Raw genomic sequence first — 14,493 nt, 5'->3', positions numbered from 1 at the left:
CAAATAGATAACCGTTTGAATTTGTCCTAGACCCTCCGGGACATGGTTCAAGTTGTCCTAGACCCTCCGGGACATGGTTTAACTTGGCCCTAATGCAATTACAGAGGTAAACCTCTCCAACGTGCGTGTAGAAAGCTCTCCAACGTGCGTGTCGAAAGCTCCTCCCGGGGATATGAATCCCCGGGAGAGACTGCTCCGTGTTTTACGGTCCTCACTATTGGTTTAGCAGAGTGCATCTGCAGCACTTCGTGTTTTATAGTTGTACAGTATCGAGGCGTGTCTCCCCCCCCCCCCCACCCCACACACACACACACACACACACACACACACACACACACACACACACACACACACACACACACACACACACCATGTACATAACGAGGTTCTCTCACTCGTGAACCCACTCGTCCTCTCAGCAGCCCTCCCGACTCTTCTCCTGCTATGGCCGAGGTGCTTTGTGAAGCGGCGGTGTTCGAGCAGCCGAAGGTAGGTCCGACCACTGGACAACCACCTGTCTGTAAATCGAATGTAATAGAACTGAGTGGTCAGGACGTAACGCGGAGCACCATCACTTCTTATTCCTGCTTTCCATTTCTTCTGCTCTACTTTTTTCCAAAGCGTGTGGACATGAACACGGATATTGATCCGGGGTGACATGATCAGATTGATCCGGAGTGACATGATCAGATTGATCCGGGTGACATTGATTAGATTGATCCTGGGTTATATTGATCAGATTGATTCGGGGTTATATTGATCAGATTGATTGGGGTTATATTGACCGCTCTCCTAAGCTGATCACAGATCGGTTTGCATGGCCCTCTTGTCAAGTCGTTAGGGAAATAACTTTTACCTATAGGCTGCGTCAATTTAGATGTACATGAAGTATGTTTATGCATGCCACACTTGAGCAATGGCGTGTGCTGTTATAACGTTAAGAGGAACGATAGGACGATGGGCCACTGGAGAGCGGATGATCAACGGAGAGAGCAGAGCATGGTATCATCCCCAGTCAAGAGTAGCCTAGTCAGAGTTAGTCTGGCCCAATGGCATTAGGCCTATGATAGCCCATGAGCAATCTCATGGAAATATATAGAAAATAAATTATTCATATTAAGTGTATATTGGCTTTTCAAGCTTATTTTTGACCAATCAAAGTAACAATCCCACATTGCTCTTTGGTATCTCATAATAAATATAATAATTAACTATAATATAATTTATAATATAATAATTTATATATATATATATATATATATATATAATGGAGTATGTAAGTATAGAAGAGAAGCCAATAGAAAGGGATAAACAATTGGCAAAGTAAATATAAAGTCAAATGCCAAAGGATGTGCTGTATGGTTGCAGATGAGAAAAACAGCTGGTCTCTCTCTCTCTCTCTCTCTCTCTCTCTCTCTCTCTCTCTCTCTCTCTCTCTCTCTCTCTCTCTCTCTCTCTCTCTCTCTCTAGCGTGCTTATCTTGTGAGTAAAACCTTGAAGCTGTTGTTTGGAGGGGGGTCAGCCGCCCACAGGATGCTGATCCAGATCACTTATGGACCACATTGTGCGTTGTGACAAACCTCCCAAGTTATTTACATAGAGAGGACAGCGGACGCATACAAACATTTACTCCACAGCGTTCAAGCAATGGAGACAGATGTAAACAAAACAGCTGCAGACATCTCATGTCCGTCAAACCAATGGTTGTCTGAAGACTTTCCTTGTCTTGCATGCCTCCATCTGTTCTCTTGAGGCCCTCCTTGGCGCTGATACTCACATTAATCCTTCACTATCCCTCTACTAACAGTTCGCTGAATTGAGAAATATTCATTGCGTTTTGGGAGGAACAAATCCTCAGACTCACATGCAATAAAATGTCACACATTACACCGCGCTCTAGGAATTCCATTCTAACTGGAAAACATTGAACCTTTTTAAGCCTTTGCTCCCATTCACCTTTGCCACCCCAGGATTGCTGAGATCATGTTCCTCTTAATTGCAGCATTATGCTTATCATGCTATATTCACAGGTATCCTGCTTTATAGATTGAGATAGACTGTTGTTTTGCTGACCTCCTCAGTAATAGGTGAGGAAGTCAGCAAATTGAACTAGACTAATGACAGAACCCTTTCATTTAAGACCGGGTATTGTCCCTGGAGGAAGAGCGTCGTCATAAGGCCTCAATAAGATATTGAGCCATTGATATCAGAGTGCACCAGTATGGGTTGGCCTGATACATGCTTAAACATCTTCATTCCAAGAAGACATCAGGGTATTAGTTTCAATAACCATTAATTATTGATAGCCACTGGCTTCCTGGGTGGGGCTGACGACAGGGGCAGAGTCGAGGTGCAGAGTGGTGTTATGACCCTTGGTCACAGCTGAGTTATGTGTTCCTAACGCCCCTCCCTGGGTTCACCTTCCCTTGCATGCTAGCCTGTTTACATGTTTGTCTGAGTTGATTGGATGTTGAGTTTATTGGTGTGCATGTTTAATGTGCGGGTGTGTTCCCAGCTGATTGGCTTGCCAGCTGGCAGCCATCAGTTTTGTTCAGCTAAATGTGAAATAAATGACATGTCTACTGTGTTCAGAACCTGTTTTGATGGCTTTATTCCCCGTTTGTTAAGGCCCATTCCGGCCTTATATATATATATATATATATATATATATATATATATACACATTATAAACTTGTCTTTCCTTTTCTTTTATTGAATCCCGTTTGAGGGCGGTCCTCTTTTGACGAGGCTCATAGTAGTTCTGATGTTGGTTGTGTTTTATTTGTTGGTGTCTTGGTCCTGTGCAGGTGGAGCTGCATGTACACCTTGATGGAGCCATCAGAGTACAGACCATTCTGGATGTGGCCAGGTGAGTCGTCATTTCCGTCATTGCTCTTGTTAAATTATTCCACTTGCTATCTCACAACAACTCAGATAGTATTGTATAGGGGAATATGAATTTGGGTAGTTTGTTGTATTTTGTCTTTTTTCTTGTGGTCAAATGTCTCAGCTCACTGTTCATAGTACTCATTGCTTTAGATATATCCTTAGGTAGGGTAAGTAAATGCACATGGATCTCCTATGTTTCTATCACCTGTAGTGCTGTAGGTTTTTTGCTCTGTAACATCCGGGTGTACAAATAGGAAGAGCCTTTCTATTTTGAGCCCCATTTTCTATGTAAACATACTTAATATTATGTTCATTATATAATATAAGGATAAGGTTGAGACATTGATATCCATTTAAACTCTGGTTTACTAGCACCAGAACGATGTTACAAGTTCACTAGGCGGTGCCGTGGAGCCCCCTCAGGGAGTAATGCTGTCCCTGTTGACGTGCTCCCCGGTGGCCTCTAGGAGGCGCCGTATCACCCTGCCCGCCGACACCGTGGAGGGGATGACCCAGATCATCATCCTCCCGGAGCCGGCCACCCTCACCAAGTTTCTTGGCAAGTTCGCTGAATACATGCACGTCATCGCGTGAGTGAAAGTGAAACCAGAATCCATCAGAGATCATGATGACAGCCTCTGACATTTGATATCTCAAATACAGCTCTGCCACGTTTCAGTTCAGCCAGTCCACGTTCAGCTGGGTTCTCCAGTATTGATTGTACTCTTTCATTTGATTCACCGTTGAATGCAAACAACGTTGTCTCCCCAAAGATCATGTCTGCTCAGAGTCGAGGGAAGTCAGAGCTCGGCATGTGAGGCAGGGGGGTGCTCACTCTTGGAAGGCCTTACGTTCACAAGATGATTGCCCTTAATGAGAGCATGGGTTAAAGCAACAGTATTAAGGTTGTTTGTATATAAGACCTAGCAAACATGCACAGTTTCCTATTATTTATTTCATTTTTAATTTATCTCATGTACTGTTTTTTGTCATGCCAACGGCACAACAAGGGGAAGTTGCTAGCAAGGTTATGCTAAAGAAGAAGTGGTTGTAGGCTTCAGGGAAGGGGAAGCATGATTCCGACCAGATGACTAGTGGGACACGGGTTCTCTGGCACATGCTGGAAGACATTGGACCTCATGTGAAAGGAGTGTTCCACATCATGTGATTAATAGGACCAGGGGGAGACTGGGAGCAAAGGGGGAAAGCCGCAGATCTTTAGGAGAAAAACATTTCAAAATAAGTACTGTTGGCTATATGAAAGATAGAAAGATAAATAAAGATGGATCGCAAGGTTTATTTTACTTAAAGTAAAGAAGAACAGTGCATTGGGTTCCGAAATACATCCTCAGATTAACATACACAAGATGGCTTATTCCGTGTTCCCTTTAATAGTAGTAAAGCAGGGTTGTGATTGTGGTGAGCTTCAGGTCCACTGTCAGGGTGTCATGAGCTGTCCGTCTTTCCTTTGTCCAGTGGAGACAGGGAGGCCATCAAGAGGATCGCCTATGAGTTTGTGGAGGACAAAGCCAAAGAGGGAGTGGTCTACGTGGAGGTGAGGTACAGTCCTCACTTCCTGGCCAACACTCAAGTGGAGCCCATCCCCTGGGACCAGGAGGAGTAAGTCAGACATTTTTCTTAACATGTCACAAGTTAGCTCTTACTACAACATGTGCGTATGAATTTTTTTTTTTTAAACAGCAAATACTAGCAATTACAAGGAAGATTGAATATGTCTGTATCTATATTCCAAAGTATATCAAGGTCAGCCTTCTATCCCACTCACCTACCAACTATCTTATTAATATATTATCTATCTATATTCATATTTTCTTTTAAATGATGAATGTGTTATGCTCGTGGCTAAACACTAACATGTGTTGTTGTTGTTGTTGTCCAGGGGCGACGTCAGCCCCAGTGAGGTGGTGCGTCTGGTCAACGAGGGGCTGAAGGAAGGAGAGAAGGCGTTCCATGTGCAGGCCCGGTCCATTCTATGCTGCATGCGTCACATGCCAAGTAATGCACCGTTCTGCTAACTGCTACTGCTAACACACTGAATCTGGAGTGATCTGTAGCCTATCACGAACAACAAATAGGCTCTTTCTAGGTGTACCTTTTCAGAAACACAATTTACTAAATATTTATATATATTTTTCCAATGTTCACTTATTCAAAAAGTCTATTGTGCCGACTGAGGGCCTGTTGGAGTCTGTCGTAATGTGATCAGACAAAACGAGTTGAACCCAGACAGGGTTCAGGGAAACGCTGGCTGAGTCTGACAACATGTTGACATGTGTGGGAGTCCTCTGTTACAGGGCCCCTCTCCCGTTGACTGCTGATAGCGTAGCTACCGACCTCAGACCCCACCCAGGCCCCATCCCGTTGGGCCGGTCCACTTTCAAATGTATTTTGGGCCGCTTGGGTGGAAAAAAAAATTACTTGGACAATTTTATCTTCTCCTAAAGTAGACGTTCTTCATTTATCTGACATTTCTGCCCCAGCATCTTAGTATATATAATATGGATTACACAATGTACGGTAGTTCACCCCTCCCAATTATTTGAGTTGGTTTGGCCCATGTTGCGTCTTTTCTTGAGCGGTAACCGAAGAGAAATGGAGAACAGAAGCGACAAGTCTCATTGATTGTGGAGGGCAGGAAAAAGCCAGGAGGAGCCGAAAAGATTTTAAAAAAGAAGGGCACTGGAGGAAGATTCTGCCAAATGTGCCAAAATAAACGACCTGTTTAGACTCAAGTTGCAGCTGGTAGAGAGATGTGAATCTAATGATTGATTATCAACATAATTTAGCCATTTGTGCTATGTTTGCAATGCCAACCTGAGCATACAAGCTTAAACCAATTAATTATTAGTCTAGTTTATTTTGTTGAGCCATATGATGAATCACAAATATAATTTGTGAAAATCAACAGCAGCATGATCTGTGTAAGTTAGCCCAAGCAATAAAGTAACCCCTTCTTTTTTTTGTAGTATCAGAAGAGATAAGCCAGTCTGACGCTGAAGAGGCAAACTGGACAACATATTTCATGTGAAATATAAAAGACGGAACAAACATGATAGATAGTCAATTATATCAAACATAAGATATTGTGTAGCAGCAGTCCAGCTGGTCTGATGCTGCTGGTGAACCTGATAGACATGAAGAAGACAGGACTGAGGGGACAGGTAGAGAGGACCTTAAAATGATTTGATATTAGATAACCCACACATAGAACTGACATGATGCATTGAAATGATCCCAAATATGTAATGGGTTAACATTGTATGTTTTATATATAATTGATAGTTAAAGTAAGGTTTTTCTTATAAACTGATCCTCGAGGTGGATTTTTCATTTGCCACGTTGATCCAATAGACAGTAAAAGGGCTAGTAAGAGTTTAGTGCTGTTCGTTTATTCAAATTCTTCCACCCCTGAAAAAAGTGGGCCGGTCTGGGCCTGAAGCTCCCGGGCTGAGAATGGGTCCCACTCCGGTCCTGGTCCGGTCCTGGTCCGGTCCTGGTCCGGTCCTGGTCCGGTCCTGGTCCGGTCCTGGTCCCACCACACAGTAATGGATCAAACCGGTTTGATCTACTGGCCTTCTGACTCTACATGACCATTCATTATCTGAATTAGTTAACATTGAAAAATATGTATTTTAAATCCTGTTTTGGAAATGGTACAACTTGAAATGCCATATTGGACTTGTTGCACTTCTGTAACTTGAACTGGTATTTACATATCCATATACTAAGTTCAATGTGTCTGCAACATTGCAGACACTAAGGAGACCTGTTCTCCATGTATCCATGTGTCATATGAGTCTACAGTATTCCTCACTAGCACCACCACTATAGTGTGTACAATCAAATAGAAATGAGTGTGTGTGGATGGTTGATGGGTGAAGCAGCCTGGCCTGATTCCGACTGGCTTCTGGGGCTGGGTGGGGCGGCACGCCTGAGAGCATTGAGGCTCCATGGATGCGGGTTAAACCGGACAAACCAGCTGCCCACACGCCAACCTAGTGGCGCTTTTCTTTCTCCGCTGGCTCGTCTTGAGTCGATGACACAACACTCACTTTATTGCCTCTTTAGTTTTATATTATAGCCTACCATAAAATGTGATTGATTTGTTTAAGACACATTTGTGGTGTAATCACAGAGCACCTACCCTTGTGTCTCGGTGGTTTTACATGTGTGTGTGTGTCACTCTGACCTACAGTAGTATGATACAGTCGTGGTCCTGAATGAACACAGTGTACTGACTGCTGTTTCACTGTACAGGCTGGTCCATGACTGTGGTGGAGCTGTGCAAGAAGTATCGTCACGAAGGAGTGGTGGCCATCGACCTGGCTGGCGACGAGTCTCTGAACCTGGAGGCCCACCCCGGCCACAGGATGGCCTATGAGGTACACCGCCCCCCCTGTGGAGCAGCAACCAGATAACACACAGGCCGTTGGTCTGTTCTTCTGGTGGCTGTTGATTATCTCCTCTGTAGGGAACACAGATACTGGAGTGATCTTAGCAGGTCCAACAGCTTGGACCAATACACAAATGTAACTATCATCAAGTATCATTATTTATTAGTACGGATAACTTATCACCCCTGAAATGGTAGTCGATCGGCGTCTTATCAGTATCACGTCTTGGCATTGAACCTCTTCTGTTGAGTGACCATTAACCTTTCCCTTGCTGTCGAAGCAGCATGTGCAAAGAATAAAACGGTTAAATTGTGGTGAGATTGGTTACTGTTTGGTTAGTGCAAGTAAATAATGTGCAGAGTATAGCCCCTAGAGTCTAGACCACAGTCACATTCCACGCCTCTTCTTCTGAACCCTTCATAAAGAAGTGCCAGTCTTTACAGGCATGGGATTGCTATTCTGCAACCACCAACACAAGATTTGAACAAAAATGTTATGTTTTATCCTGTGGAATATCCCTTTTTTGCAGTTGCAGATAATGTCTAAATATTTTTCAGATCTCTCTTATCTTTCATATATCAGGGTGTTGGCACACCAATCAATATTCCTGGCATTTATAGACACGATCCATCTCACTAATGACCATCAGTCTGATGGGCTCCCTTTGGAATGCCCAGATGAACGTGGACTGGCTGAGGGCTTCTGAAGGAGTGGAGCGGAGTCCACTAATATGACCCGTTATTTCTTAACCACCCAATGAGGTCATCTCAGGGAAGTCTAGTTCTTCCAGGAGTTCAGGGCCTCTCCCACAACAGGCAGCAGGCCTCACCTAATCTTGGAAGTTGCACATATAGAAACTAATGACCTTATCTCTGTCCCACGTATCAAGCCACTGTAATTCAGTGGTTCACTGGTTTCCTCTCTCTCCATGATGTCTGTGTTTACTCATAGCTCTCCACAGCATCACATTACAGCATCGCCACAATGGCAGGAAACTCGGCACACACAAAGTACTAAGTCATCACTGTGCGCTCTCTAGTAACCGGTAAATGGCTACCGTGAATCAGGGGTTCAACCTGGGGTCTGTGGGCAATACCGCCGACCGCAAAATACTAACCTGTAAAAAAAGTAAAGGCATAGTGGCCATTACTCCCACCCCCGTTCACTTTGGGCCAACAGTTATATAGTTTGATTGATAACGCCAACGGGAGACCGAAATGCGTGATATGTCTCAAGGTGCTAGTAAACGAAGCCATGAAGCCAGCCAGCCTAAAGCGACGTCTCATTACCATGCGCCCGGAATATAATGACAAAACACAATGAGACACTAATGGTGAACCTGGCCACAACTTCAGAGAAAGCACTGAAGGCTTCTTATTTGATGGCTCAGCGGGTTGCTAAAGGTAATAAGCCACACACAATCGCGCAAGAGCTCATACTTCAGCAGCGGTTGAGATTTGGGATGGAGGCAGCTGTAATAAACTGAAAGTTTAAGCACTTGAAAGACAGCTTTAGACTGTTCATTTAAAATGTCTGGGTTTATTAAGACCAGTGCCAGTCTTGCAACTGTGCAAGTTTTGCAACTGTTCATTTTCACATGAAAAGTTCAAATGCCGTTGAGTCAAAATGCAGTTTAAATAATAAATTACCCTCTGTTCAAAAGTATATATGTGGTATTATCATTTGAAATGATTGAAATTTAAATGTGTTTCTGTATATCACTATGAAACAGGTCTGAAGTACCCAGGTTGAAAGGTTTCAGAATGCAAATAGTTCCAATGGCATCTAATAGTACAAATGGTAGTACGCTTAGTCTATGTTTCTATTATGAGGAGGTCCTTCTCTCCTGGTCTCTCCTGGTCTCTCCTGTAAGGGGTCCCTAGCCCCCAAAAGGTTGAGAACCCCTGCCGTAAATTATAGAATAGCGTCGCCAACTAACTGAACTTAACGCAGGGCGTCCATGGCAGGAGGATGATGAGGGCCAGCTGCTGCTCCAGCAGGGTAAGGCTGGACCAGGGGTCTACGGCATAGTCACCACAAGAATTAGAGGACACTGCATTTTAATGCCTTCATTTTAAGATGCATTGTTAAACAAAGGATGTGGCCGTTTTTCCAGATGGCTTATTTTAACAATTAAAGCAACAGCAATGAAATGCTTGAGTCTCTCCCTTCAACAATACAATAATATAAAATAATACAATTTATTAGAGAAACACAAGAAAAGTCACCTGAGACTTAAATAAACACAAAAGTAGTGCAAAGACACAGTGCATTTACAGTGCATTTACAGTGGTTTAGTTGCATAGTGATCGATTTAATGTCTATGTGTTGGAGGAAATAACATGACTCGTATCGCCTAAGTTCTAAAATATGACACTCAAGTATATTTATATAGTTTTATATTTCTGGAAATATTTCAAAGCCCGGTTCTAACTGGTCCACGGACCAGCTCCGGTCCGGGGGTTGGGAGGGGTTGTACTAGAACACGTCGTCTGTACGTCATGTGACGTGTGTGTCCTGTCGTCGTCTGTACGTCATGTGACGTGTGTGTCCTGTCGTCGTCTGTACGTCATGTGACGTGTGTGTCCTGTCGTCGTCTGTACGTCATGTGACGTGTGTGTCCTGTCGTCGTCTGTACGTCATGTGACGTGTGTGTCCTGTCGTCGTCTGTACGTCATGTGACGTGTGTGTCCTGTCGTCGTCTGTACGTCATGTGACGTGTGTGTCCTGTTGACAGGAAGCGGTGCGTTGTGGGATACACAGGACCGTCCACGCAGGGGAGGTCGGCCCGCCGTCAGTGGTCAAAGAGGTACACACACACACACACACACACACACACACACACACACACACACACACACACACACACACACACACACACACACACACACACACACTGAGACAGTGTTCAGAATGTTCTCCATTGAAGCGTTTCCAGGTTAAACCCAGACGTATTTCAGGCGGTGGAGGTCCTGAAGGCGGAGCGCGTGGGTCACGGTTACCGGACCCTGGAGGACCCAGCCCTCTACAAACAGCTCCTGGATCAGAAGATGCATTTTGAGGTACTTCCACTGACCAATCAGCAGGCCCCAGTCGTTCAGAAGTCATCGGCTCAGATCTGGAAAACGGGACGTTCAAAGGAAGAAACAGATTCTGAAATCGGATCTCGTATCCAATCATGGTTTGGATCTGGATCAAACCTTCAGTATGTGTTGTTCAAAACCTTTTAGTAGGACTGGGATCACTTCGGTCCCAGAAATCAGGATTAGCCTGATCTCAGCAGGAGGGCGGAGTCAAGGAGGATTCCAGAAACAAATGTTATAAAACGTTTAATAAAACGTTTTCATATTATAGTATTCATACATTTATATCGATTTTACGCTGGATTTGTAAAATATAAGACATTAGGCTATCTATTAAGACTTTCAATACAATAAAGAAATAATCCCCTAAATAGATTTCAATATCAAAGAAAAAACAATACATTTAATTTGAAATGCCATTTGTTATCACTGTATTAATTAATTCATTAATTGAATGAGAAGAATCAGTCCAAAGTAGTTGATTCTACCTGTTGATCTTTACGTGGCAGGAGGCTACAGCAGACTGGTGCTGTTTGGGGCACTGGCACTAAAGTAAGATGGATCACCTGATTCTGGAGAGCAAAACACAGGAACATCTGGATGTTTCTGATCCAGACACAACATCTGGGCCCAGTAGATTATTGGATGTGATAAAGAACTTCTTCATCCAACACATTGTACAAGCAGCTGCTATCAAATGGTGTAAATGTCAAATGCCAGGTAGGGTCATACAGTGAGCCCTAATGGAGGATCTCTTTATCACCAGGTTGAACCACACACCTGTGATTGTTATCCCTTTGCCTTGACAAGACTGAATGTGAAGTGTGCTGCTGCTGTGTTGTTTCAGGTGTGCCCCATCTCTAGCAAATTCACCGGAGCCTGTGACCCGGACTTCACCAAGCACCCGGTCATCAGGTGAGCAGGCACCCTCCACATAATGACACACTGCCAATGCAGCACATTCAAGTGAGTACAGAACAGAGTAGGTTGAGGTAAGGTTGAGGTAAGGTTGAGGTCATGTGGCACGGGTTTCTGGGAAAGATGGTGGTTTTGAACGAAAGAATGTCTGAGTGACAGAGTGACAGAAGAAAGATTATTGACCCAAAATGACAAGTCAAAGGTGACCTGGACCGGAGTTTCAAGTTCTCTAACGAACAGCTGTGCTATATTACTGACACCCTCCCAATAATAATAATAATAATAATAACCTTTATTTTACCAGGTTAGTCTCATTGAGATATAAAATCTATTTTTCAAGAGAGATCTGGCCAGGATAGCAGCAGCACATACAGTATAAAACAATTAAAAACAAAACAAATATAAGACATAGACAAACTCAAGTGCAATTACAGGGCATTGGACAAGATAAACTACATCTGAAATATGTAGGTGATGTACAGTATGTAGACTGGACAATAGTGAACCACAGAAACAATTTATATTTGACCTGACGCCAAGAAACATTGGGACTGGGATAGAGAGGCTGCTGGACGTTCAGCAGGCCAGCAGAATGATGATGAAGAGAACTCAGCCCCTGAGACTGCTGAACCACAGATTCAGGCAGGAGCCCCAAGGCCATTACTGTACCTAGTGGGAAAATATGATGATGATGATGATGATGATGATGATGTCAATTGGTTCTTTTTGTTCCCATTTTCAGTTTCAGGAAAGACAAGGCGAATTACTCCTTCAACACAGACGACCCGCTGATCTTCAACTCCACCCTGAATCTGGACTACCTCATTGCACAGCAGCACATGGGCTTCACCCAGGAGGAGTTCCAGAGGCTGGTGAGTCCGGCACACTCCGTCTCTGAACTCTCGTCAAACTTAGAAGTACCTTCAGCTCCAATAGTGTATTTCCAAAAAGTATGGATTCAGATGGGTTTAACTAATGTTGGTGGCTGAATTAGTATGGATTCAGACGTGTTTAACTAATGTTGGTGACTGAATTAGTATGGATTCAGACTGGTTTAACTAATGTTGGTGGCTGAATTATTTCCTGAAGAAATATCTTCAGGACCTATTTTTCACCAGTAGGTGTCAGACTAGACTTGCTGAAATCCCCAAATTACTAAAATAAGTATTTATATAAAGTAAAATAAGCACACTTCCTTCCTCAAAGGTTATTTAAACCAGGTGCCAGTGTATGTACAGTATTTCTTTCATTAATACACAGGATCAGATGTTATAATCCCTTGTGCCAAAAGCCAAGGAAAACACACATTCAGAAGCCCCTGCCCAAACCAACCTTATAACCACGCTGGCCACTAAGCTACCAACCAAAGGTGAAAAATACGAGACAACTAGCCCAACTAACAGCAGTAAATACAGCAGTATGCAGTAAGCAGCATGTCATTGGGGTTATCAAGTGGGCACCCTCTTTCACCGATGTGTCGTTAAGTTAGGCCCACGACACCTCCTGAAGGATTAACAATGAAACCTGGATTCACCCCCCTCAATGCTGCCACCACATTGCCACATTTAATGCATCTAAACACTCTTTCCTGCATCGTACCCCTAGCCCTACCCCTAACCCTGATCAAACAAACACATTAGCACACGTTAGCACAGCTGGCTTACCTTAGCTTGGTAACCCCAGGAAGTATGTTTTATCCCTACCCACAGCCATACACTTGCTCGTTCTGCTGCCACGGACATGTTACCGCCTGCCTCAGACTTCGTCCACAAATACCTAGTTCAGTCAGCAAGCTAGTAGCAGATCTAGCCACGAACCCCCGTGTGCCGATTTCAAGGCCTAGGCCTTAGTACTCCAGTCTCGCTGTGCTGCCTCTCCAGCCATTTCAGCATACTTTGCTTTCTTAAGCTCATTGGCTACGTATAGAGCAGCGGACGGTTGGTATCCCTAGTCAATGGATTTGAGGAAAGTATGAAGTTCCAAATGAGTGTCATTCTTTTAGACTTAAGTCATAACAACTCTGCAACATGCAGACCCAAAAACGAACTTGAGCTTGTCGTGACTTATGGAGACGAGCTCCTCTAGAAAGCTCAATGTCGCAGTACAGAAATAAAGCACTCATTTCTTCTCATTTCATTCTCATCTCATTTTAAGTTCACCTAGACACTGCATAGCCACCCCCTCCCACTCACTTATTGTATGTTGTACGTCCTGGCACTTAATGTACACACTTATTGTGTACATTTTAGAGTTACAGTTAGGTACTTAATGTCCTTATTGTAAGTCGCTTTGGATAAAAGCGTCTGCTAAATGTAAATGTCATTTTCAAACTGCTCCATCCATTTCCCCGCATTAAGCAGACATGCCAACCTGGCAGGTTGCCCTTTAGAAGCTAGAGGTGATCATAACAAAAACAAACCTATATCCGACTGCTGCTTTGCCTACTTGTGGTTATAGAACATCTGTGCAGCCGAGTCGTGCTTCTTACCCGAGAAGGAGAAGAAGGCTCTGCTCACCAGACTCTACGAGGCCTACGGGATGCTGGAGTCCACCGTCTTCTGAGGCAGCGTGTGATGGAGTCATCGGAAATCATGTGAATACCAACAGTGCAGAGCTGCTTCTGCACCAGTCAGATCTGTGAGCCCATCTCCACCTTTGTAGATGAATGGACTAGACGAATAGTTCATAATTATTAATACACGCTACCGGCAGGGTGCTGTGCACGAGTGTTGGACCGTATTTTATAACTAAAACTACATTTTAATGCAAGCTTCTTTTCTTAATCATTCTTGTAATAATCACTGAATTTTCTGTTAATATAAATAACAAATTATGTGCCTATGGGATTCAATTGAAAGTAGCTTTAAAAATATCCAAATTTCTCAGGTAAAACTAGCGAATGGTTAATGTCGTTATCCCACTTCAACTGTACATGTCGCACTACAATGTGTTGAAGGTACTTAATGGCACACATGCATTTCAGGAAGACTCCATGAAAACAAAGCATTTATTTTAAAGTTTTTTCTATATCAAATCTTAATTTGTATTGCACTGATTGATGGAAGAAAAGCACTTGTTTACTATTCTCACATTATGTAAAAGCTCCAATAAAATATGGATTCTTGTAAAATTATTGTTGCTCTTTAAGATTTTCAGGAAGTCATATTTCAAGTCATTATTAAAGGAGA

The 14,493-nt window shown here is 43.4% G+C and overlaps 1 protein-coding gene across 1 annotated transcript; it reads left to right on the top strand.

Annotated features, from left to right (window-relative positions):
- The first annotated feature begins 359 nt into the window (after positions 1-359).
- ada (adenosine deaminase) lies at positions 360-14,405 on the top strand. The gene is made up of 11 exons (XM_084479060.1): positions 360-489; positions 2,808-2,869; positions 3,357-3,479; positions 4,366-4,509; positions 4,790-4,905; positions 7,168-7,292; positions 10,042-10,113; positions 10,265-10,366; positions 11,235-11,302; positions 12,048-12,177; positions 13,763-14,405. The coding sequence occupies exons 1-11, from the start codon at positions 445-447 to the stop codon at positions 13,865-13,867; spliced, it is 1,092 nt and encodes a 363-aa protein (XP_084335186.1). The 5' UTR covers positions 360-444; the 3' UTR covers positions 13,868-14,405.
- Positions 14,406-14,493: the final 88 nt, after the last annotated feature.

This window comes from Micromesistius poutassou (assembly GCF_964030765.1).
Source record: "Micromesistius poutassou genome assembly, chromosome: 15".
NCBI classification, from domain to species: Eukaryota; Metazoa; Chordata; class Actinopteri; order Gadiformes; family Gadidae; genus Micromesistius; species Micromesistius poutassou.
Note: the sequence above shows the minus strand (reverse complement) of the source record. Positions and strands in the feature narration are given on the sequence as shown.